This window comes from Propithecus coquereli, unplaced genomic scaffold (genome assembly GCF_000956105.1).
Source record: "Propithecus coquereli isolate 6110/MARCELLA unplaced genomic scaffold, Pcoq_1.0 Scaffold862, whole genome shotgun sequence".
Lineage (NCBI taxonomy): Eukaryota > Metazoa > Chordata > Mammalia > Primates > Indriidae > Propithecus > Propithecus coquereli.
This window is the reverse complement of record NW_012154863.1, coordinates 324,729-351,201: the sequence shown is the minus strand read 5'-3', so window position 1 is coordinate 351,201 and position 26,473 is coordinate 324,729. Positions and strand designations below refer to the sequence as shown.

Genomic DNA, 26,473 nt, shown 5'->3' with positions numbered 1-26,473 from the left:
GAAAGCAAGGCTAGGCCAGGAAGACTGGAGGCCAGAGGTGGCTGCCTGGTGCCTCCTCTGCAAGTGTCCCACCCCTCCCCTTCTCCTGCCCCAAGCCCAGGACCCATGGCAGAGCAGGCCTTCTACTCTCTTCCACTGTCCTTTCAACTCCCCAACCATGGGCTGTCTGGGCTTTTTAAATTCTTCTCTGCCTCTGGGTCATGCTGAATCAGTGTGAACCGATTTCCCCTCAGGAGGGGCTATTGGCAGCGAGGCCCTCCTTCAGGAGGAGTGAGTGCAAGTGTCAGGGCCTGTGCAGACCTTCTCCCTTCGATCCAGCTGCTTGAGCAGCGGGGCCTATCCAAAGACCTTAAGAGGATTCATCTGCCTCCTGTAGAAACTCTTTGTTTATTCAAGGAAAGGCTGCAAAACTGAACAAGCTTTAGTACAAGAATAGTGGGGCAAGTGCATAGTTGACTGTCCCTGGGAGCTGCCGTGCCCCTCTCCAGCAAGGCTGTGGTGCTGCTGGGTGTGCATCCTTGCTGCAGAACTGTGTGTTACAGACATACATACAGCTTCAGCTCTGCAGGCAGGACATTGCCTCCCCCATTCCAGGCCCAGCAGCCAGGCTTGGTCCCAAGGCTGCCACCTTCTGAGCATGGGGCCCCGTTCGAGGGCCTCCACCTCTGTGTGCTCATCTCCTCCTCCAGAAACGTTCTCAAGGGGTTGATGTGGCCGTACCTGGCACACAATTCACTCTCATCTTTGTCATCTGCCACCCTGTCTAGGTCCTACTTTGATTCTGTGCTTCCCAGTGGCTTAGGTTCCTACAGCACCCCCTGCTCCCCAGCTGGCACTGGCCAAGCCTCTGCCACAGGGTGGGCCTCCGACTGCAGCCCCACATGCCCAGAGAAAGGCTGTCTTTGCTTCTGTTTGTTTGGCTCTTCTGGAGTATTCACTTTATTTTTTCTGGAGAGGAAAAGAGCTGTACTTTTAAATAAGTGTGAGTCATTAGCCATGATGTTGGTGAAAAGGGTAATTTGGCTGCTTTTAGCCCTGAAGGTGACACAAGGGTTCCTACTCTCAGCCTCCATCTCTGCTGGTCACTTTATTCCCGTCCAGCCTGACAGCTGGAATTACTGTGTATCTGCTGCCACAGGCTGAGCTGTCTCTGTCCTCCTGTGTTTGAAACCTTGTCATGGAGCTGGGATGGAGGAACCCAAGTGTGGGGCAGGAGTTACACAGCCAGCGAGGGTACCGGAGCGGGTTCCGAGAGTTGAAAGAAGAGATGAGCAGCAGCAGGTAGATGAGACATACTGTCGGGATGATGTCACGGCAGTGAGAATATGGCGAGCACTTATATATGGCTGGACCAATAGTGGCAACATGCCCAAGTGGAGGGGTAATCACATGGTCTTACATAAGAGGTGACATCATAGTTACATAAGCGTGTTGACTCGTTTTACCGGAAGTCCAGCAAAAAACACACAGGCAGTCATTGTGGTGTGGCCTAAGAAACCTATTGGCTATACAAATGAGTTTCCCCTTACAGTCCACCCCCTAGGCAACAGGTTTCATGGCCGACCCACAGGCTCCTATGGGGGCCTTTTGGGCAAAAATGTTACAACAACAATACAGGGAACAGTATAGTATTACTAGACCACAATAAATAGCTCCTAAAACTAAGAGAGTCCAACACCAGGACAACAAGAGGTGTCCTCACTGTTGTTGTAATGGGTTTCAGGTACAGGATGGCTTGTACCTCGCCATTGATGTTCTTCAATGTAGAGGAGATATCTTTCTGGTGATTGGGTATATAAACACGACATTTAGTATGTGTAACTGCACATGTGCCCCCTTGCGCTGCAGGAAGGAGGTCAACGGCCATGCAGTTTTGCAAAACCACCTTTCTTATCTGTGTGACTTCACCCACTAAGAGGGTCAAGGTCTGTCTGGTTTGACTTAGGTCCCGAGGAGTATGCTCTGCTAGGGCATTCACTTCTAGCTCTACCTTAATGGCTCCACCCCAGGGAAAAAGATGACTACTGGGTAGAACCATCATGGAGTCCATTTTGCCTGATGCCAGCAGGAGAACACAGCATCCCAATTATGTGGTTTTTCGGTAAAGGTGGGGTGGACCTTCCCTGGGATATATGGCCATCCCCAAGTGCACATCCCCGTTCAACGAGTGGGAAGATAGGGACATCCATATCTTCCATGTACCCATAGAAATCCTGGGGGCACCCTGTTGGTGGGGACAGTCCCTACCAAAGGTTTCCCATTCCACCAGTGGGTGACATTACCAATCTGAGTAATGTTTGTACAGAATTCTTTCGGGATCCATTTTACAGTGCAATCCCTTAATCCCATTTTCTGTTCTATACGTAAGGGGGCCACTTGGCATAGTTCTACTTGTTCCCCTAATAACCAACCCCAACTGTTCCAAATAGCATATCCCAGAGTGGGGCATGGACACGGAGTGTGGTGGTCCTGTCACAGATGCTTCTCGACTGCCATGCGGATGGAGTTGTAATTGGCGTCCTGGGGCCCCTACGTGATCAGGAAAGTCCAATTTTGTAGAGAAGCAGGGGCGATGTTCCAGGGTAGGCTGCCAGCGGTTTCTACTGGGAATTCGTGCAGATCCAGCAATGAGAGATGTTCAAGACTTGAGCGTAAGTATGGGCCCAGGAGGCGATGCTGTTAGCCTAGATTACCTTGGTCAGTAAGAAAGAGCAGACAGGGAGACCACTAAGGGTAACTCATGCCCTTCAGGCAGCACACAGGCTACCTGTCCATCTTGAGATAAGATTGTGGCTGGAATTGTCTTTTGTCCTGGATGATGGTACCACACAGTTTCACCCACAATATGTTTGGTAGTTTCAGGTGCTAAAACAAGGGGAATTACCCAAAAGGCAAGGACTAAAGTGCCTGTGAGGAGGGTGTTCCTCCCATGGTGGCCCACCATGACCGACACCAATTGTTGTTTAGGGGTGAGCATAGCAGGTGATACATTGGAAAGGTACCGTATGTAACACATCCCCCCACGGGGCTAACAGACCGATCCACTGGGGTTCAGGGCCCATTATACTTCAAGACCATGTCCAGGTTCTCATCTCTCCTTCCTTGAGGGGAATTGGGGCTGGAAGCAGAACAGTTCTGTCCCAGGTTACATGGGGTCGCATCAAAGAGTCCTTGGCAACATCTGTTAATCAGAGGGGAATGGTTTACTTGTAGCTTAAATAGTCTAAAGGGGCAGGCCCACCCTTTCAGGGCTGCTCATTTAGCGCCTGAACGGCCTGATCTAACCTCTTCGTTCAATGTTGGAGAGATAGGGGAGAGGTCCCACTTTTTAGCTTCCCCTTCAACAAACCATTGTATCGCTCTGTCATGCCAGTGGCCTGAGGCCAGTAGGACACGTCGGCTACCTATTCGATATCCATTTGGTGTGCCCACTCCTGAACCTCATGTCCCATAAAATGACTACCCAAATCACTTTCTATAGTGAGGAGTCACCCATATAGAGTGGTTAAGCATTCCAGCGCCTTAATGGTAGATGTTTGGTCAGCCTGGGCAACCGGGTAGGCAAAAAGGAGACCGGTAGTGGTATCGACTGCCGTGAAGGTATGCTGCCATGTTGGACTGAGGTAGGGGACCGACATAATCAATCTGCCATCTCTCCAAAGGATGGTCTCCCTGCCGGACCTGACCAGGAACGGTGGTGAGTCGCCTACAGTGTGAATACTGTTGGGCACATACCTCGCATTGGTGACAAGCTGTCTATAAATCTGCCATAGGTATGTGTAGACTCCATTTTTGGTTCACTTGAGCCATAGTTTTTACACTGGCATAGCCCAGACAGCAGTATAACTACAGGGCCTTATCACTCGGCAAGGGTGACCTGATCCATCACACCCTTGCCGGTGTATTGGCCTCATCATTGCCGAGACTGACTAGAGGTCTATGTCCTGAAACATGATATACCCAGACCTCCTTCTGGTGTCCTTGCTGCAATAAATCCTCCCACATTGCCTGTCCCTATACCGGGCGGTGTTCTACTAGCCAACCTTGGGCTTTCCATGTAGGTAACCAGACAGTGAGGCCCTTAAAAATGGCCCAACTGTCAGTGCAGACATGTACAGGGGACGGCTCATGCATGACCACAATCCACATGGCATGCAATTCAGCCCATTGGCTGCTCTGTCCCTGTCCCATTTCAAAGCAAATTTTATCATGATCCAACTGGATGGCTACCGTTGTCCATAGGGCTGAAGGGCCACAATTGGACCCATCAGTATACCACACTTCTACTGGAGGGGGACCCTGTCCTTCAAGATTAAGGCTCTTCTCCCTTAGTATTACCATTGTCTGAGGGTCAGCATCAGACACAAATTCACCAGGGCCCAATACAGTTTGCAACTCTGCAGTCAAGGGGCTGGAGCTAAATTCTGCTCGTTGCTCCAAGTAGGCTCCCTACTTTGCTAGAATGGGCATTTGGGCTACCTCTGAATTTGGGCCGGTTATCCATGACCTCACCCATCCTGCTATAGGGTACGTAGTGCATGCTAGCACCTTAGACTGCCTGTTTATAGCTTCATGGGCCTGAAGAGCAGCATACACAGTTGCCAGATGCTTTTCCACCGTGGAATAGAGCTCTTGGGGGACCTTTCAAGTCTGAGACCAAAACCCAATAGGGACTCGCCGCTTATGCTGGCAATGCCACAAACCCCAGCCCATCCCACTCAAGTCAATGGTAACAAAGAGATCAAAGGGTTGTGAGTAGTCAACCACTTGTAGCATCTGGGCTTGTGCAACAGCCCTCTTGGCTGCCATAAAAGCGGCCTCTGCCTCCAGAGACCAGTCCCACTGTGTCACCTTTTTACATAATGGATGTAAGGCCATAACAGTTGGGCCAAGTAGGGAATGACTGTACGCCGATACCCCAAGAGCCTCACAAACACTTGTAGCTGTTTTACCATAGTGGATTGGGGGAAGGCTTGAATCTTATCTATAACCACCTTGGGGATTGCTCTTGTCTTACTTGACCAGACAACACCCAAGAATTTGACCAACAAGCCAGGTCCCTGGACCTTGGATTCGTTCACCACCCAATCCCATTGCTCCAACAAGATTCGAAGGCTGACAGCAGCTTCTTCTAGATCTGTAAGGGAATCAGAGGTTAACATTATATCATCAATATAATGAAATAAGTACACTGAGGATGGCTGACTCCATGTGGCCAAGTCCTGTGCCACCAAACCTTGACATATGGTTGGGCTATGTAGGTAACCTTGCAGTAACACCATAAATGTCCATTGTCGTCCTTTCCATGTGAAGGCAAACTAGTCTTGACTGTCCACAGCTATATCTGTAGGGAAAAAAGCATTAGCCAGGTCCACCACACAGCGGTACTGCCCAAGCACCAAAGTCAATTGATCCATCAGATCCAGTATGGATGATAGCGCTGCATGCAATGGGGGAGTCACTTTATTCAGTTCCCAACAGTCTCCTGTCATTCTCCAAGTTCCATCTGGTTTTTTAACCAACCAAACAGGAGAGTTGAACAGACTATCAGCAGGGTACACTATGCTGGCTGTTTCCAGTTGCAATATGGTTTGTGAAATTTCTTCGTGCCTCCTGGGCAAGCAATATTATTGGGTGTGTACCACTCAACAAAGTGTGGGCAAAACCTGCAGTGGGTGATGGGGGTGGCCACACACCACCAGTTTCACAATCCTAACCTGGAGGCAAAATTCACCTGCGGAGGTAGTTAGGGTTAGGCCATGCAGGATATCAACACCCAGAATATATTCATTCACGGGGGACACACATGCAGTATAAGTCCTAGGAGCCAAAAGCCCTATCCCCAGTGGAATAGTAACTTGCTCAACTTTAATGGTTTGCCTGCCATAACCATCTATATAGGCCGTTTGTCCAGTAAACCGCTCAGGGTTTTCATAGATTAGGGAGCAGTCAGCTCCCGTGTTCACCAAGGCTAGAACCCACTGTATATTTGTAGGGGACCAATGAATAGCAAGTCCCACATGCAGCCTCCAGTCATCCACGGTTCCCTCTAACCAGACACCTTGGCCTAACCCCTAATCCATACTGAAGAGGGTGGCCTCAACCATAAAATCTTGCAGCTGGACGTTACGGGTCTCTTTGGTGGGCATCTCAGTTCCTCCCTTCTTGGGTGATTTTGTGAATCACTGGTGGGGAGCCAGCTGGTTCCACAGGGCCAGCAATACTTCATTAGGCTGTCTATCTATTTTTTCTTTATCTACTCCTACTAGTATGAGGTCTAGCCATATCTGGATTCAAGACACCTTCTGGGCCCCTTGTACTGACTTCTTCTGCAGGGGACCCAGAGTTTGTGGGCCCTTCTTGGGTCCTTATAGCATATGCACTTGTCCCTTCCCCCCTTTCCATCTTTTAGCATCTCCCAAAGCTTCCATAGCAGTGGTGACCTCATGTATTTGCTTCCCCACATAGGGGGTGAGCACAGCTGCCAGTGAACTAAATGAACCAGGGGGAGATGTGGCTAGGATTAGGTCGCGCATGTGTGTGGTAAAGCACTCCTCATCAGGCCCCCACCAGTTGTTTATCATAAAAATGTCTTGGTACATCCCTAATTTTCGAAAAATCTTAACTAAGTCCATGTATGAGGTCCACTTACTCGTGGTTTTGGGTAGTTCACCAGGTCATCCCATACCATACATATGGCAGCCATGAGCCATTCAAGCAAGGAGTGGTCACCCCTGCCTCGGTGGCTACTTGTCTGTAGCCTCTGCCTCAAGGAAGGATGTATAGTTATGGATGCCAATTATTCCATTTTCCTTGGGGAACACAGGACACTATCCGCCCCTTCATCCCATAAGTGTAACAACCAGGCAGCCATGGTTTCCCCAGGCATCATCTGCACTGCTTTCCTAGTTCCCGCAGCTCCACGGGCATGTAAGTGGAGTATGAGGTATGCTCCATTACCATGGGCATGCCCTGTGTGATCCCCTGGGGTCCCATAAGTTGTTCATGCTCCACTCTCTGTTTCATAACTGGGCAGGCACTCCGCAAGGGAGGGGTCCCGCCCTCAGTCTCGTGCATACTTGGAGTTTCATCGGCGTCCACAGCCGAAGCAGTCATTGGCTCCTTCTCCAAAGCCTATACCCAGGCTTCCAAATTTTCTTCTGTCACATGTAATTCTCTTACCTGGGCTTCTCGCCACAGGGTATCTTCATGTTGCTCACAGAGGGCTGTAAGGAAGAGCCAGCCCATCTAACCAGCCACCGCTCACTCCTTAGGCTGCAACAACTCTTCCAAGGCCCACAAGGCCTTTTCCAAGGTGGCAGGTGTACACTCTACCTGCTCCCACTCCGTGGCAGGGGCCCACGACATGAGGACTGCTGCCATTGGGTACCACAAGCCCGTGGGAGGCCACATATCCTTCCCTACTGGGGTGGAGGGGACACTTACCCCAGTTGAATCCTGCCAACTATGCCAAATGAGGGGCGGGAGTTCCACGGCCAGTGAGGGAACCAGAGGGGGTCCCAGGAATTGAAAGAAGAGATGAGCAGCAGCAGGTAGATGAGACATACTCTTTATTGTCAGGATGATGCCACGGCAGCGAGAATATGGCAACATGCCCAAGTGAAGGGGTGATCACATGGGTCTTACATGAGAGGTGACTTAATAGGTACATAAGCTTGCTGACTCATGCCTTACCAGAAGGCTGCCAAAAAACACACTGGCAGTCATCGTGGTATGGCCTAAGAAACCTATTGCTTATACGAATGGATTTCCCCTTACACCAAGTAAACTCGCCTGGCCTCCTCGGTGCCAGGCCCCTTTGGGAATTCAGTAGAGATTTGGACCAGCCAGCTTTCAATGAATTGTAGTGATATGTTGTCACATAAACACACTTGGAACAGTCCAGGAGCTGCTGCCAGGAATGCCGGGGTGGGGGTGGGGGGTGGCAGACCCTATTTTTCTTGAGAAAACCAGTTCCATGACTGTTGTGAAGACTGATGAAGACAGAGAGTTAGGCAGAGAAGACGCTCCAGAGGTGCTGGGTCTGTGTGCTCAGCCCACCACCCTCAGACTCACCCATTCTGTGTTTCAAGAGCTGGTGGGGGGTACCTGAAGCCATGGGGCAGCAGCTGCCTAGGGCCTTGACCCCAGGAGCTGGCCCACAGACTGCCTGTGCCTTCTTCAGTCACTGAATTCAGATGTCCGCCAGCTTGACGGTGCCCCTCCCCAGCCACCACACTGCTCACAACCCCCTCACTCCCCTGAGCCCAGCAGAAATCTGCCTCCTGTGGGAAGTAGCGTCTGATTCCTCCAGTCTTGCTCTGAGCTCCTGTTGCTCTTAGAGTCTAACATTTGAATCTTCTCAAATTACTGAGTGAAGCTGCAGTTTGCCTTCACATCCAGTCTTTGCTTGATCGACAGGCACTCACTGAGGGCTACCATCTGGCCCAGGGCCGGCTCCCAGGGGGTTCACACCTATCAGAAGAGACACACAGCAGTGCTTGATAGGAAGTCCCTGGTGCCAAGGGAGTCCAGAGGAGGGCCCCTGGCCCAGACAGAGGAGGGTGGGTCCAGGAAGACAGCCCAGAGCAGCAACACTTGAGCTGAATTTTGAAAGCTGCATGGGATTTACTTAGGTCTGTTCCAGTCAGACTAGCCAGAGTTCCAAAGGCCCACTGTGTGCTTAGCCATAGAGACAAACAGGAGTGAAAATTGTCAGCAATATGTGTGGGGCAAAGGGTACTTGGAGAAGGGGAGTGAAGATTATGGTTCTAAAGTTAGCTTTGTGACACACACATGAACACAGGATATGATTAGCCATCTGTGGGAAAAGTCAAGCTGTGTTCATGTAGGATTTAGAGGTAGGGAGCATTGGGTGCACCCACTGGGCAGATCTTGGGGTACTCTCAGGGAGACAGGCCTGCATGTGATTACAATTTAAAAAGCAGGAAACTGATCAACTGAATGAAAGTGTGGAGGGAAGTTCTATGAAAAAAGGGAGTCAGTTCACATGAACCATAGGAGAGAGAAGCCCTGCAGAGCCAGAGGTCATCCTGCCTGGGGGAGGGATAGTGGCCTTTGAGTGTGATAGTCATACTGTCAAGGGTGTCTGAGGAATGGGAGCAAGAATCTGGGGCCTCTGTCTCCATCTCAGTCTCCTGCCTCTGCTCCTTTTGTAGTTGGCACATCATTTGCTTCTCTTGTAAATAGCCTTTCTTCACATACAGGAACCTTGGCCACCCACTTCCCTTCAGATGTCCCCATAGCTCTACAGAAGATGGGAGAGCTTCTCTAGAAGCTCTTTTTGGCCATAAGTATTTAGAAAGAGAGGTGTGATATCAACCATAAACTACAGAAAATGTGTGAAAAACCAATTACCTGAAGGCACTGGAAAGGGACCAAAAGCAAACAGAAACTGGAGATTGGTTGGCACTTGGAAGAAAGTAGTAGTACAGGTGAGTTTCCCATTCTGCAGCTCCGCACCTGAAGGCAAGCCTTAGTCAGTGCTGTGTGGGTGGCAGAAACTCTGATAGAAATCCATAGTCCTACTAGCTGGAAGAGTCAGAAGACAGAGTTTGGGACAACCACAGAATCTGAAAAGTGACAGGAGAAATTCCAGAAAGACATATTTATGGCTGAAAGACAGCCAGAAGATAAGCCCAAATTCTGGGTACGAATCTGCCCAGGTTTCTGGCTGACCCTGCATGAGTGGGGCAGACTACAAGCAGCCATGCTAAACCAAAAAGGATTAGATCTGGGATTTCAGCTGCTGCCCATGGCAGGGAGACAGAGTTTCAAGTTTGATTTTAGCCAAATTAACTGCCCTCTCAAAAAAATAAGTACCCCTGAGAAGAACATAACAGAATCCAGAGTCTCTACGACATATCATTCACAATGTCCAGGATACAATCAAAAATTCCTAAACATACAAATGAAGATATAGGATAACTTGACCATATTCAGGAGAAAAAGCAATCATGGAAACAGATTCTGAGATGACCCAGATGTTGGAAATAACAGGCAAGGATTTTAAAGTTGCTGTTAATACCTAAGCTCAAGGATGTATAGGAAAATGTGTTTATAATAATGAAAAAAAAAATAAGAAAACCTCAACAAGTGAAAAGAACCAGATGGAAATTCTAAAACTTAAAACTGCCATATCTGAAATTGAAAATCCACCAGATGGGCTTAATAGCAGATTGGAAATGATAAAACACTTGGCTAAGAATACTCAAAGTCCTATCTGGCTGACCTGGCTAAGGTTTCCAGGTAATATCTGATTCATTTCTAAAAGCCAGTGGAATTTTCCACTGCAGTGCCATAGCTGAGGACGGTGATTAGAATTTGACAGAAAGAAAGAATTCTAGATGGATTATTACAGTAAAGTGTAACAAACACATAATATGCTCATTATTTGTGAAGCTTTCGGAATAATAGGTCTTAATTAAGCCCTAAAAGAGATATTAGAGTTTTTTCATTTCCAGCCAAATGGGTACAAGTAATCAAGCAGTCCTGGGCCTAGAGAAAGGACCAGAGCTTATCTCTCCCTGCTGGGAGAAACTTTGGGAGAACAGGCACCCCCAGACTTTGCCGCTCTTCCTGGCAAAGCAAACATCTGCCCCTTCACTGTCCCAAGACTTGAACAGTCTTTCTGTCCAGAACCATTTGAGGCATCAGCTGGTTGGGGTAAGGAGTGGCCTAGCTGAAGGGAGGACCAGATCTGAGAGGCTAATCAGCCCCTCAGTCTTCAGATATCTTACATCTCCAATCCTGGGCCAGGATTTCTGGGCTGTCCTGTTTGAAGGCCCCTGAGCCCTCTAGAATGACCCCAGACTTAACCCAGTGCAGAGGGCAGCAAGTCCACTTCTGGCCCCGGCCATGCTCTCCCAGGAATGCAGGTCTCCAGGCAGCTTGCCCTCTAGGGTTCCCTCCAAGCATGCTGGCCTCAGAGCCAAGGCTTTCCCTGTGATCCCATTGTCGAGCAAGGGATCATGACCTCATGGACTCCTTCTCTACATTTTTAGTCTTTTCTGGGGGAGAGTGGAAGGGAGTGTCTACCGACTGCATACCAGTAGGAGTCAGGCACCATTGTGAGCTTTATGTGCCTGAGCTCATGGGGTTCGCTTAACAACCCTCGGGGGTAAGGACAATCGTACTTAATTCATAGGAGAAGAAACAGGTTTATTATGGGTCACATGACTTCCCCAAGGCCACAAAGAGCCTCCTATGGGTGACAGAACTGGACTCAGACCCAGGTTTGTGTGGTCCCAGGACCTGCACCCGGCATGCAGGGCGGTCACGTGCTACTCCAGAACTTAGGGTGCCGCCCCACCCAGAGACATCTCTATCAGCAGCTTCACAACAACACCTGCATTTTCTAGGAACAAAATGCTGATCTGGACCAAAAGCATTTGTCTCCAGATGAAAATTCTAAGACAGGAACTCCTGAGTACCATTTTTTCATAATTTGGCCATGGAATATTCCCTTCCTCTTTTCCTCTGTCCCCTGGTCCAGCCTCCCCCAGTTCTGGAATTGGGTCTCCCACCAGCCAAGCCAAGCAGGGACCATGTCGTCTTCATTCACTGCTTCACCTGCAGCGCTGGCAGGTGCTCAGTGAGGACTGGTGGATAAAGAAATGTTTAACAGGCCCCAGTCCAGACTGGCCAGGACCCAGCACCCAGTGTGTAAGGCCAGATGCCAACACCATCCTGACCGTGCAGAAAAGGCCAATGGGGCCAACAACCTTGACTCACCAGGTCCCCCATGAGGCCTGCGACTGGCTTGTTTCTGAGAACACGGTCCCTCCCCGCAGGCACGTGCTCTCAGCACCTGCTGGGTGTGAGTTAGGACTTAACTCTGATCGTGTGTCTTTCTGACTCATACAGGGAAGGAGCGGCTTGCTGCTTGCCTTGGAGTTACTGTTGAGAAAGCTGCCCAGTTTTTGGCGCGTTTTTTGCAGAAGTATAAGAAAATCAAGGACTTTGCCCAAGCAGCTGTTGCCCAGTGTCAGCAGACAGGTGAGCCGGCTTCAGCCAGAGCCCCTGCTCCCTCCCACCGCCAGTGCCTGCCGTGGCCACGTGGCCATGGCTCCTGGCTCTGCAGGTGGGTGGGTGGCCAGGTGGGTGGTGAACAGATGGGTAGGTGGTGTGTGGATGGGTAGGGCTGGGTTGCTGGGGTGGTGGGGTGCTGGGTGAGTCATCAGCTCCTGCCCATGAGGAGGGGCAGGGGCCGGGCTCCACTGGAAACAAAATGAACAAGCTTGAGTTGATGTATGATAGATGGACAGGTGGGTAAAAATAGATAAAATCTTGCACCTAAAAATGGAGAGCATATATTCTTATGACAATCATGTGATGTATTTACAAATTATCACCACAATTTGGTAACAAAGGAAATGCAAACAAATTTCAAAGAATATCCAGTAGAACATATTCTGTGACCACAGTGCCACAGAAAGGTAGTTTTATATACTATATCTCCATGTGTGTGGCCATCCATCCATCTGCCTAATTGGAAATTCACTGCACTCCTAAGTAATTTAGGATAAAAAACAGAAAATGACAAAAATTTTAGAAATAAATGACAAGAAAATGTCCCATCAAAAACTGTGGGGCTTGACCAAGCTGATGCTTCACTTAGAAGTAAAGGATAGTTTAAAAGAGTATTTTTAAAAGATAGAGAGAAATTTGTGGACATAAATTAGTTGTAGTCAACACGAAACAAGAAACTTGGAATGAGCAGCAGAGTAAATTAAATAAAGAAGGAAGGAAATCAATGGAAGAGCAGAAATTAATGAAATAAACAACAAAAAAGAGGATTAATAATAGGTACAGAGAGAGCACCCACCAAACCCAACCCTCACTAGGGAGTAAAAAGTAAAAACCAGCTGGAGAACCAGCTTCTGCAGGACCCACAGTCCTAGACATTCCCTGGGATGCGGGCAGGGCCTGCAGGGCAGCCTGCGGCAACACCCCCTCCAGTCTGTCCCCTGACTCCTTGGTGACTGTTCACTTTGGAGCCCGGGACCCCAAAACAGGCTCTTCCCTGGCCTGACTGCAGTCGGGAGCATGGACAGTCTGCGCCACTGGCCCACATGAGCAAGAAAGGGATCCCTCCTGGCCCTGCTGCTCCGACAGCCCCCATTCCACCTACATGTGGAGCATGAGAAAGCCGCTAATCGTTTCCAGCCTCGGGGCCTGCTGTTCAGCGCGGACCTCCACCAGCCCCACAAGCCAGGATCTTCTCCTGAACCCAGGAGCCCCACACTAAGCAAAAGTAAAAATACTGTCACTTTTGAAGTGTTAAAATAGAGACAGCATGCGGTGTTGATGAGTGTTTATGGAGCCAGGATCTTCTTATACACTGTGGATGGAAATATACTCAGAATGCATTCATTTGTGTAGCACCAACTGTATGCCAGGCGTGATTTTAAATGCTTTCCATAAATTGACTCATGTAGTCCTCACTGCAGCTCTAAGAAATGGGTAATATTGTCTCCATTTTACAGAAGAAGAGAATGAGTCACTGAGAGGTTAGGTAGCTTCCCAATCCACCCAGCTAATAAGTTGGGGTCAGAACACACCCCCCGGGCAGCTCAGCACCAGAGCCAGTGCCTCCCTTCCTTGTACTTAACTTTCCTGAAGGGATGTGGGGTATTATGTATCCAAACAAGAAGCATGCATGCCCTTTGGCCCAGCAATTACACTTCCAGGAAGATACTGCAGCAAACATTAGACAATCATTGAATTTCTCCACAAATGTTTGCTGGGCACCTCCCATGTGTCAGGAACTGTGCTGATGCCAGACACCCAGCTCCTGGCTCTCCTGGAGCTCACAGTCCAGTGGGGGAGGCCGGGAAGCCACGAGCAAGCAAGTGCATTCATGACACTTGACATGACAAGTCCATGACAGAAAGATTGCATCCTCGGTGTGAAATGAACTAACAGGCTACCAAGGCAGAGAGCAACAGGGGGCGCCAGGAGCAGCTGCCAGCCTCAGGGGACCTGAGCTGGGACAGGAAAGGCCAAGGAGGGTGCACAGGGCCAGTGTGGGCATGTAGGAGAGGCCAGAGGACAGGCAGGGCCAGACGAGCCCAGCCTTGCATGATGCTACGCATGGAAGGAACCTGGCATTCATCCTTCAGAAACAATTCTGGTAACAGTGTAGGAAAGAGACTGAGGGGAGAGGCTGCAGTCAGAGCCACCACCTGGGAACTGTCTAGAAGTGATGCAGGTGTTAGCTCAGTGGCGGTGTGTGTGGGCAGCTTGGGCCAAGTCCTTGGGCAGTGCCCTCCACACCACATTGGGCCTTAGCTGGGATGGATGACAGCTGGCATGGCACCGTCCTTTGCAAGCTTGGCGAAAGCAAGACACAGCCAACCAGGACTGCTGCCTCAGCCCCAACTTCTCCACCTCATGCTTTTCCATGCCTGGTGGTGGCAGAGGGGCCACAGCCAGTTTTGTAATGTAGGTAAGGGGAAGTTGAGATGGCGGCTTGTTTATGCCATTTCGGAGCCGCTGCTGGTATTCCTGTGCACGCTGCCTCCCTGTGTGTGGTGGAGGGTGCGTGCTGTCGCAGCACAGGAGTGGCTTCCAGGAGCACTGCTTCCACTCCAGGCAGCAACGTGAAGTGGCAGGGCCTGAGGGCGTCTCTCAGGATGAGCAGGAGCTGGGGTCACAGCACTGGGAGCAGCAAGTGGAGAAGAAACACTCGAAATGCTTGGAATGGGGGACTTCCGCTTTGGCCACAATGGAGTCACAGGCTTCAGATTTTGCTCCCACCATAAACCACTGGAAAATTGGGCAAAACATAGGAAGCAGCTGTTTCCTGACACTAGATAGTGGACAGCATATTGCTCTGGACTCTGAGAGCAGAGGAGCGAGCGAGGTGAGTCCTGTGTACCCTGTGTCTGGAGCCTCAGGTTGTAGTGTGGGAGAGGAGGCCCAGCAGACAGCAAGGCTCTTGCTGAGTAGAGCAGACATAGGGTGGGATTGGGGAGGCAGAGGCAGCGAGATTTTGCAAGGAGAGTATCAGAGAGAAGGGAGCTCTGCAGAGAGAGCGCTCCATACATCAAAGGGCCCCCTTGTGTCTGTTTCTGAGTACTAAGACATAAACATATAGAGGGAAACTCCACAGGAGTAAGCAGAGTAACTGCTGGGGAGCAGTACACGCACAATTTCAAAGTGCATGCAGGCTGGGAGATGTTTGAGTTCTGGCCATTCGGAGTGGAGAGTCCTTGTTGGACATCTGGAACTTTCAGTAGAGACCTCACAAGGGTCACACCTTAGAGGTAGGTCTAAACTAGCCTTAAAGGCTGCTCTAAACCCACCCTAGCAAAGCTTAAAAACAGACTTCAAAAGGATCAGGATGATCAGCTAGTAACTGAAGCCTGCCAAGACACTTTTGAAAGGAAGACAGCAAACCCCAGCATTCAACAACATAAAGTCACAATACCCAGCGTTGGTCAGAAATTGCTAGACAGATGAAGCTGCAGGAACAGAGAGGGACCATGTCCGAAGCCCAGGCTCCCCTGTCCTCACTGCAATCACTCTCAGGAGGCTTGGTAGGTTGCCTGGCATGTGGTGGGTACTCAATATCTGTCACTTTGTCACTTTTTTGGGAAGGGGGAAGGGTCTTACTCTGCATGTATCAGCTATAGTAGCTCCTTTTTCTTTTTGTACTTTCCTTAGGATTCTCTACCTAGATGATCACATCATCTGAAAAGGTTTTTAAATTTCACTTTCCCTTTCCAGTATAAATGGCCTTTATATTAATATCTTGCCTTGTTGCTATGGTTAGTACCTTCAGTACAACATTGAATGGAATTGGTGAGAACAAACATCCTTGTCTTCTTCCTGATCTTAAAAAGAAAGTTTTCAGTCATTCAGTCTTGTAATATGTTTTTTAAATGTGTATTTTATTTATTTATTGTTTTTAGAGACAGGGTCTTGCTCTGTTGTCCAGGCTGAAGTGCAGTGGTGTGATCATAGCTCACCGAAGCCTTGAACTCCTGGGTTCAAGTGATTCCCCCCACCTCAACCTCCTGAGTACTTGGGAGTACAGGAGTGTACCACCACACATGGCTAATTTTTAAAAATTTTTTGTAAAGACAGGGGTTTCGCTGTGTTGCCCAGCCTGATCTGAAACTCCTGACCTCAAGTGATTCTCCCACCTCGGCCTCCCAAATTGCTGGTATCACAGGCATGAGCCACCACTCTGGACCAATAATTGTCACTTTTATGATTATTATATATGTAGGAAAGTCTTCAGACATGTAAAATCACAAGGGGAACATATATTTCTCACCAATACCTAGTTAAAACAGAAATCCTCACTGGTCAGGAATATCCTCAACAAATGCAGATTGTTGGTGTTCACTTTCGTAGAGCCCCCAAATTGCATATGCTTCAGGTATGCACAGGTCCCACAAGACTTGGATCTGCCCCCTGTAGAGAGGCAGACTCTCTCAGATATCCAGCCCTCCTTGCAGGGAGTGTGGGTGGATGCCTTGCTCCTCCAGTCCAGCTGCCACACAGCCCAGAGTTACTCCTGTGCCCAAGTCCCACACGTGGCTTTGAACAACTTTGATAGTAGAAAAACTGCCATCCCTCACCCTAGGTCAGATCTAAGTGCAGCTTGAAGTCAGAACAGTGCAGAAACGTGCCTCCTAGCCAGTGGCCTACTGCAGACCCCCATTTTCCTACCACGGGCCCCACAGGCCCTGGCAATGGACCAGGGGGCCATGCCTGAGGCTCAGAGCCAGCGCTGGGCAGGATGTCCCTCTGGAGCTCTGGTCCTGACCCGAGGGGAGCCACACCTGCCACACTGCCTGTTCATTTCCGTCTCTCATCTGCCTTTCCTTTGTGTGACCTAGGCTACGTGGTGTCCCTCATGGGCAGAAGGAGAGCCCTGCCAAGGATCTGTGCACATGACCAGCAGTTCCGGGCACAAGCAGAGCGACAGGCCGTGAATTTCGTGGTGCAAGGTATAGGCCCTCGCTCACCTGCCGCCTGCCAGCCCCTTGCCAGCCCCTTGCCCCATAGTTCTGGATTGGATATTTCCTGTCCTAGCAAGCCCTTCCTCCAGGAGCTCCATGGCTATCACCTGTCCTGCCCTGTGGTTTCTGTCAGGAGGCACCAGTGAATGGCGCCTGCAGGTGGCAGGTGCTCAGGGCATGATGTTCTTTATAATTAGGACGTTTCCCACAAGAGCCGGCCAAGACAGTGGTCTTCCCCACATACACAGGTGGGAAATTGAGGCTTCAGGAGCTCAGCCAGCACTAGAGCCAGACCTGGAGCTCCGTCCTGTGTTGCCCTCCGGGGCCCCCCAGCAGCAAGAGGTGGCTGGTCGAGGGAGGACATGGTGTCTGCCTCCTCAGTTGTCTTCAGCCACTGTGTTCAAGTGGCTCATGACCAGCGGGCTCCAGGCGCCCCATCACGGGGCCCTGAGACAGCCCTTTGTGCCCACAGGCTCAGCCGCCGACCTCTGCAAGATGGCCATGGTCCACATCTTCACTGCAGTGGCCGCCTCCCCGACCTTGACCGCCAGGTCTGTGCCAGGTGACCTTTCCCGGGCATGGGCAGGAGGTGGCTGCTGGGTGAGCGGACCGCGCTGGGCCCACAACTTCCTGTCTGTGGGATCTGGATTCTGACTGCTTGCCAGCCCCGAGCAAAGGAACCCTGGGAGCCTGAGCCCCTTGAGCTGCAGAGCCCTGGGGGCCCCTTGAGACAGGCAGCACCATCCCCCAGCCTGCGGCACAGACGAAGCCTCTTGGGACAGAAATGCTGCCTCCCTTGAAGCCTTCCTCCCGGGGTGTCTGCACGTCCCACAGGGCACCCCACGAGGCTGCCCACCCCAGTGGCAGGTGGATGCCACAGCTCCTTGGACTCCAAACCACTCCCACTCCCCAGCCCTGTTGCTGCCACCAGCACCAGTGTGCAGACATTCAGGTCCTGCTGCAACAGCCCCAACCCAAAACCAACACTCAGACAACCCTCACTGGTGGGAGCTCCCCCAGGCTGCCCAGGGCCACAGCTCTCTCAAGTCTCTGTCTCTGCCTCAGCTGTTCACTCTGGGACGCACACCCAGGGGGCTGGGGAGACAAGGAGCCCTGGCCCCAGCCAGCTCCTCCCAGCTGACATTGGCCTGGCGTTGGCTGCAGCACAGATGCCTCCTCCTCCTGGGGGGCTGGGTTCTCCTCAAGAAGTCCAGGAGCCCTTCCAAGAAGTGACCCTGTCAGACCTTGCTCCCTCCCACCCACCCCCACCCTAAGGGCCCTCAGGCTGCTCATGCCAGTCCTGCGGGGCCTCTGCAGATGCTGTGCCCAGGTGGGTCAGCACCTCCAACATGAAGCCCATGGCAGTCGAAGCAGCAGCTTTTCTAGATCATAAAATGTGACACAGGTTTCACCGGCCCCATACCACAGCCCCCATGGCACCCTGCCTTTGGGGTGTAGGGGCCTGTTTGTGCATGGCCATCCCTTTCCATCTGAGCTTACAACTTTCTCTTGGCTTCTGATATTATTTTACATTCTCAAGGTATGATTTTTTTTTTCCTTCTCAGAGATCTTTCATCTCTCTTTTGAAAACTATCTCCTTTATGTCTTCAAATATTTCCTCCTGTTCATTCTGACTTTTGAGCCTGTGTTCCTTTGGTGATCAGCAACATTGTGCACACTTGTACCAGGCAAAGGCCCTGCCGGAGGCCTGTGGGTGGCACCTAGTAAAGGGACAGGGAGGAGACGTCTGCAAGCCACAGACCCTGTGGCCCTCCCCTTTGACATCCCTCCAGGGACTTCCTCTGTCCACAGTCACCTTAACCTCTGGGGAGGAGCAGCCCGTGGGCTATTGCCCAGGGCCCTGGGAAGGATGCTGCCTGAGGCCCCAGGTAGATCCAAACTGTCCTTAGTGGCCCCCCTCATACCTGCCCGGGGCTCTGGGGGCAACTCTGACCTCTGCAGTAACTGAGGGGATTAAAAGCATTGCTCTCACTTAGTTTCCCCTGCCATGTGCTTCCCTCCCCAACATGCACACATATGCACACATGCCAATGCCAGGCAGCTTCTAGTGGCCCCTGGGTTTTCTCATGGTTTTCTGATTATTTCCTAAAATCCACACGTCCTGCAGGCGAATTATAGTTTCTCACAGAAGATGAGCAGCCTGTGCTAGTTTCCGCTAGGCAGGAATTGAAAGCCAAACAGTTGTTCTGCATCCAAGATTCTCCAAGTCTAGAAAAGTCAATTCATTTTCAGTTTTTGTGGAATTATTATTTTTTAAATGACCTCCAGTCCTGCAGACAGGTTTTGTGGAATCTATGAAGGAAGTTGGTCCCTGAAGACTTGGGTCTCTCCTTGCTGGTGACTGAGTCCTGCTGGAAGCTGAGCACACACAGTCTTGCTCAGGGATCTAATGACCGCTGGCCGTCTTTTTATCATCAGCCCTCTGCATCCTTAGGAAACTCTTCTCCTGGCAAAATGCACTGCGACGTCTCAGAAAGCAAAGCAGACTCACATGGCACTTCACACGCTGTGTTTTGTGACTATAACTTGTTCTTCCAGGAGTAACTTGGAAGGTTTTGGACAGTGGAAGGGGCAGGGCAGGCCGCATGTGGGCCACATCTTTGCCTGAAGGAAGGAGTGTGAGTGAGACGCAGTCACTGAGGCACCCACTGCCCTAGGGCCTCATCGAGCCACCCAAGGGCCCGAGGGGAGCAGGGCTACAGGACAGTCCCCGTTCACCACCCACAGTCCCCCAGGACAGGGACATGGTGTCCATTCATGCCTCTCGGTCCAGATCCTGAGAAAACCAGAGAGGTCAGGCCCAGAGCAGGCCAGTGGTCGGCATTTGTAGGCCTGTGTGCCGGGAAGCTCAGATCCCCTCCTGTTTCTTCTCATGGGGGCCCTTTATGGAAAGGCCTTTCTGGGTTTCAGAACATGTCAGAGCTGGAAGGAAGCTTCAGAGACCTTCAACTGCCACACTTGCATGTAGAGAAGGGGAAACTGAGGCACGGAGCCCAGTGCAACTTGTCCAAGTTCATGCACAGCCTGGCCAGCACCAGTTCCACTGGGAGCCGCAGCACTCCCTTCCCAGGCCTTTTGGTGGGGATTTGGGGTGGGGCCACCACATGTGCACTCTCAGGACAAATGCACAAAGGGGACAGCAGAGCTAGGGGAGCCCTTGGACGGCATGCCCTAGACAGGGAGATGAGCTGATCTGGAATGTTCCCCCATGGGAGCAAGGATCTCAGTCAGGCCGTCTAGATGTAGCGCACAGTGGCTTTGTGGGCCAACCCCCCTCAGGAGCAGGGATGGGAAGTTATACAAGCAATGAGCTCCAGTCTGGAAGACAACAGGGTCCAAGGCCCTGGATCCTCTGCCCCCACACTAAAATGACTGTTTCTCCTTGTTTCCTATGCCCCACTTTCCAATTTGAGACATGGTCATGTCTCAGTGGCTGTGAGAGTGACATGTAGGTGACTAACAGTCACACCTATTCTTAGGTTACTGCCACACCAGCAGCTCACAAGTTCACGATGGAATTTCAAGAAGTGTGAAAACTATTTCTGCTAAATCTGGAAAAAGCTACAAATGCATTTTCCGAGGTTTCCACCATTTGAAAAGTAAGTCCTCTCGGGAGCCAAAGACTCTGCCAGAGGCCTTGAAGTTAGTTTAAGAAAGTGTGTGCTGGCCAGGCACAGTGGCTCACATCTGTAATCCTCACCCAGGGAGGCTGAGGCAGGAGGATCGCTTGAGCCCAGGAATTTGAGGTTGCTGTGAGCTATGGTGATACCACTGCACTCTAGCCTGGGTGAAAGAGTGAGACTCTGTCTCAAAAAAAAAAAAAAAAAGCACATGCTGATGCTACCAGCCTGGTCTCCACCAGCTCTTGCCTGATCTGACTTTGGAAGGGCAGTGCCCATGGCCATGGCCATAGGCTGCACACAAAGCCTGCAGCAGAGGGTATGAGCACCAATACTCCATAGTCTGGGCCCCGCATGAGGTCCTGTGGATGCCCACCCATCAGGATGTGCACTTGGCCACTAGTGGCACAGGCCCACCTATAGCAGCTTGGACTCCAGAAGGTGGATTTTCTCCCATCATGGGAAGCCCAGAGCACAGTGGTTGCTGACTTTGTTTCAGAGGTTCGGAGCAGCAGGACCAAAGTCCCTCTGGTTCCCTGGCCCCTTGCCTCTCAGTGGCGTGACAGAGGTAGCTGCTCCAGCCTTCATAACACCTTTCAGGCAAAATGAGAAAGTAATGATGGTCAAAAGAGCACCTTTTCCTTCAGAGTAGAAGAGGGGGAAAAATAAGAGCCCTGCCCCTGGCCACTTCAGCCCTTTACAGAGCCCTCCTAGAGTGGAGGGGTATATGCCTCCTGGGCCACGCCCCCTGAGGGAGAGCCTGGGAAGTGTTGTCTGTAGCTGGGGCACAGTCCCATCTCCACCCCACCCAACAGCAAAGGGGCCGACAGGAAGAAAGAGAGGAAGAGCGGATTGGAGCAGGCCACCTTAAATCTCTGCTGCAGAGTCCACTCTTATGCTGAAAGCGCTAACATGAGCCATGTCTGTCTCTGCACCGGGGTTGGAAGAGCTGCTCCCACATCCCAGCCAGGGTTCACCATCACATGCCCAACACCACTGCCCAGTGAGGCCTGCCACACCTCCCCTGTGCAACCAGCAGGGGCAACAAGGATCTGACATGACCCCTGCCCTCAAAGACCCAGTGTAGGAGACAGAGCCAAGGGCACACAGAGGACAAGTACATGGGAACCCTCCACAGCCCCCATCCTTCTGCAGGCTGCAGGCCCTCCTGACCACCCTGTGAGTTTATACAGCAGGCTTCCTCCCTGAGTGTGTGGGTGAGCCACCTTCATCCTCCTTGCAGGAGGGGCTGGCACCAGGTATGGGGTCCGCAGCCCTTGGCAGTGGCCTCACGTCCATGGAAATGCTCTGGCATCATCTGCTCAAGTATGAGCCAATTCGATCCTACCTTCCAAAGAGCATGCGAAGTTGCAGCGTGCTGGTCACATCCAGCCCATAGCATATGCCATGTGGCCGCTCATGTCCCCGTGGCTCTGTCCCTCCTCTGTGCACACATGTGCACCTGCACTTGAATCTTTAAGCCCTGCCCAAGAGACCCTTGTCCCTGGCAGTGCCTGTCACCTGAATCTCCCCCCACAGTCAGTTCCCACTTTCTCTCCCTACTGATGCCCCAGGAGGGGCCCTGGGGGAATCCATGAAGGACCGCTGGAGAAGGGTGGGGCTGTTCCTGAGACCATCAGGGAGTGCTCCCCAGGACAAAGCAGCCCTGGAGACCTGGCATCCAGTGCAGGAACTCACTGGGGCTCAGGGATCCATGATGGCGTCCACAGGGTTCAGCCCTAGGACCCAGGGCCACTGAGAGGGGAGGGCAGGTCTTGGGGGCTGGGGTCTGCAGCCACGTGCCCCAGCTGTCTGGGCAGCCTCCATGTGAAGACCTGTTTCCAGGAAAAAGTGCGTGTCCAGTCACAACCACGTCATTCCAAATGCCCACTGTGGTCATGGAGGGAGGACTGAGGATATTTTGTTTTACACTTTCAAATTTTGATGTCTTTTCCAAATTTTATTCAGTATTTATTTCTTTAAATAAAATTTAAAAAGAGCATTGCCCCTCCAATCACCTTTCTCTAAGCTGGTATTCAGTATGGGATGGGTACTCCCAGCTTCCCCAGGGTCCCCATGTTCCAGAATTATCTCCCTGCCCCACAGTGGACCCATGCCTCCTCCAAGTCCACATCAAAGCCCCATTCCCTATAACAATTCAAGGGGCTCTCTTCTTCCACCCACCAGACTTTTCAGATCATGAAGTGCTCCCTGGGGTGGGGCGGACAAGAGGCCACCCAGCCCCTCTCACTGATCCTGCTGCCTGCCACCCACTCTCCAGAGTCATTTCTGGCCTGGGCCTTTTCCCTCTCCTCCCACCTTTCTCGCAGCGTCCCTGGGAGCTGGCTTGGTGACAGTGGGTGACCGTGGGCAGCAATGCCCACAGGCTGGATCTTCCCCACAGCCCACAAAGCTACATCCTCTCGGACACCCAGTGCCAGAACCACCTTCCAGGAACCTTGGCGGATGGGCCCCCATGTCTGCACGTGACCCCGAGTCCCCCCATCCCGAGGCCTGGCCTCCCAGGGTGACTTTACTCCCTCCTCCCTTCAGGTTGGTTGCCCAGATTCATGATGAACTGCTGTTTGAAGTGGAAGACTCGCAGGTCCCCATGTTTGCAGGTGAGCCCGGGTTCTTTCGTGAGTAGGTAAGAGGAGATTCAACATCTGGTGGGGACACCCCAGGGAAGCATCTCCTCTGTCTGCCTCTTCATGGCCCTTCCCTTGGCTCTTGCTGCCTGACACCTGGACTCTGGCAGGCTGAGGGGAGCCTGGCTGTGGGGACATTTGGAATGCTCAGGTGGGCTCCACCCCAGGCCAGCGCCCCTCAAAAAGCACCAGGTGCTCCAGAGCATGTGTGGAGCTCCAGAGGGTGGTGTCGACAGCCAGGCCAGCTCAGCCTCAAAGCCTGCAGGTTCTGGAGAGACAGGGACTGGGCCATGGCCACCCAGGCAGACTGGGGCCAGGCTGCAGAGCCAGCAGGGATGTTTTTGCCGGGGGTGGTCACTGTGACCCTAGGCTCAGTGCAGGCTCCAGGCCAGGTCCCACCCTGTCCCCCAAACCAGCCCTCTCTGCTGAGCCACTGTGCCCACGGATGTGCCCAGGGAGTGTCACCACAGCTGTCAGCCAAAGGGTTTCTTTGAAGCCAGTGACCACTTTCTCCTTAGGGAGGGCCAGGACCCCCAACACCTAGTCTCTGGCCCCCTGGAGGCTGTGATTCTGGCCTCATTGGCGAGGGGGCGAGAGCAGGTGCCCACATGGCCCCGCGCCCTTGGCTCCCGGCCGGATCTGTAAGTGGGCCAGCTTGGGGCGTGTGCAAGCCCCCCCTTTACAGCACTGTGCCCTCCTGGCCCCACCCCCCTCAGGGTCTGTCCCTGTAAGGTGGGGTGTGGAGCTCTGATCCTTAGCGTCCACTCAGCCCAGCTCCTTCCTAGAGCTCTGCTGCTTGAAAACTGCCCAGCAGCCCCTTTGGAAATAGCTAGAAAACAAACCCATCTTGTGTGGCCATTTGACAAGTATATACTCAGCAGTAGGTTAAAAAGGCAGGCGGCACCCCAAGCCTGGCTCTACAAACAACACTGGGGCCAGGGACTGTGGGGCCAGGTGAGCCAGGTGTCAGCAGGGCCTGTGCCAGCTCTGAAGGGCTGTCTGGTCAGGACAGCCTGCCAGGCAGTGAGCAGCTAGGGCTTCTCTTCTTGGACACTGGCTTCAGCAGTCCCGCCTGCCCTGGGTGAGGGAACCGCAGGGAGCGCCCTGGCTGAGCACAGGCCCAGCTCCATCACTCACTGCCCCTCTCTGGGGGTCCCAGTTCCCTGCACACCGGTGTGGCCCAGCCAGTGTGAGGGGGGCCAAAGACCTAGCACGGACCATGCTCCCCATAGGAAGCTCCCGGACAGCCCTGCAGCTCCCAGGGTGGCCCCAGCCCCCCTGCAGGGCTCCCCACATGTGCACAGGGCCATCTGCCCGCCACTGCAGCCACGGTGACCAGCTCCCAGCCCACCGGCCACCCTGCACTGCACAGAGGAGGAAACTGAGGCCCTCAGAGCTCAGGGTCCCTGGCCCTTGGGCAGCTGCTGGCCTTGCCTAGGCACCCCAGGGACCAGGGACCAGTTCCACAGAGAGGTCCCTGGCTCCACAGGGACCCGGGGGCTGGAAAACAAAGCGGCACCTGGCCATTGCTTGCGTATTTCTATCACAATCTTTGTGCTGAGGTGTTAAATAACACAGAAAGGCAGAATGAAATATTCGTGTTTATCAAAAGGGCACAAAGGAACTCTGAGAAACACTGAGCTAGCAGATCCCAACCCTCCCCAGCCCAGGCTGTCCCTTTCACAGGGCTCTGAGCTCCACCGCCCCAAGTGACCCAGGCCCCCAAGATGGGGCCAACCCACCAGCAACACAAAGCTACCCTCACGGGCTTGACATTACATCAACCTTCACCCAAAAGTGGAGGATCCCAGGTCCTCCTGTGTGCCCAGGCTGCTCTGGCCGGTGGGGGCTGCCCTGTCCCGCTCCCTCTGCCCAGCCCCAGAGCCTCTAGACAGAGCTGGCTTGGCAACCGCCACACCCTACCTGGCTAGCCCCAGCTGGGGTGAGTTGAGGCCGAGGGGTGAGGTCCAGTGCAGTGTGGCGGGCCAGACCAGGCAGAGGGACTGCAGGGGGGCCGAAGCCTCTGCAAGCGATGTACTGGGCCATGGACATGGCCAGGGAGAACTGGAACCAGCCTCGGGGGCAGGGGGCACTCCAGGGGCTGCTTGTGGGCACAGAAGCCCCCACAACTGGTCCAGGTGACAGTGTGGACACGTGAAACACCTAGGGAGTGGGGGGCCAGGCAGGACTCTAACTGGAAGGTCCCCAAGGCCAGGAGACCAGCGGGGCCTTCGCACTCTCTCTGTGTTCTAGCTCTTGTCCGGGAAACCATGGAGTCCTTGCAGCAGGTGCGGGCACTGGAGCTGCAGCTGCAGGTGAGGGGGACACTTAGCCCACCCAGGCCTCCCCAGAGCCTGCCCAAGGTGGGTGCAGCTAGTGGAAGGGCAGGAGCGCAGGGACAGAAGGTGCGGCCCAGCCCTGCCGAGTGGTCGCTGCTCCCCAGGTGGCTTGGCTGTCTGTTTGGGGAGAGGCCCCAATGGGTACCCTAAGCTGCCCCCACCAGCCAGGGATCCTCCTCCAGCCATGGCCACCCAGCCTTTGGCCAAACCCACCTTCTCTGAGGCTCACTCTTACTGGGGATGTGGGCACTGGGGCCCCCACTGCCCCAGGGGCACCCCCAGGGTATATCCAACCCTGCCCAGCCCCTGTACCTGGCTAGTCTCTCAAGGCAGTTCTGGTTTGGGTCCTCACCAGGAAAGACTTTTGGGCCACTGGGTGCAGGCTCCCCGGGAAGGAGGAAGAAGGGGGGGAAACCAGCAGGCCAGAGTCCCCAGGGTCCACTGGTGACTTGGTGGGCTCAAGCAGCAGCCCTTGCACCCCACCAGGGAGGGGACTCCTGCCTTCTGGGGCAGAGTCCAGACAAGCCTGGCCTGCAGCAGGGAGACATGTGGGAGCTGGGTGGCCCCTGGACACCCCTATCCCCTACCACCAGCAGGAGCCCTTCAGGACAGGATGCAGGGGGCTGTGGGGACAGGGGCTGCAGCTGGGGCCTGGTCCCGCCCTTCCTGTCAAGAAGAAGCTGTTAAGGTTTAGTCCCGAGCCCTGGGCAAGAGCCCACTCAGGATCAAAGTCCCCAGGAGGGCTCTCTTGCCCAGCTGGCACCTCAAGGAGCCACCAGTGGCCCCAAAGGCAGGGGCCCCAAGGTGATAACACAGGTCGCCCCAGGACACACCTCACCCACTCAAGG

The 26,473-nt window shown here is 52.8% G+C and overlaps 1 protein-coding gene across 1 annotated transcript in view; it reads left to right on the top strand.

Moving 5' to 3' along the window:
- The window catches only part of POLN (polymerase (DNA directed) nu), a 176,316-nt gene that overhangs the window by 149,272 nt on the left and 571 nt on the right, over positions 1-26,473 (top strand). The window contains exons 19-23 of the mRNA XM_012664146.1: positions 11,887-12,018; positions 16,875-16,985; positions 17,470-17,548; positions 23,192-23,259; positions 25,540-25,601. Coding sequence (XP_012519600.1) covers positions 11,887-12,018; positions 16,875-16,985; positions 17,470-17,548; positions 23,192-23,259; positions 25,540-25,601 — 452 coding nt within the window. The remainder of the gene's footprint in view (positions 1-11,886; positions 12,019-16,874; positions 16,986-17,469; positions 17,549-23,191; positions 23,260-25,539; positions 25,602-26,473) is intronic.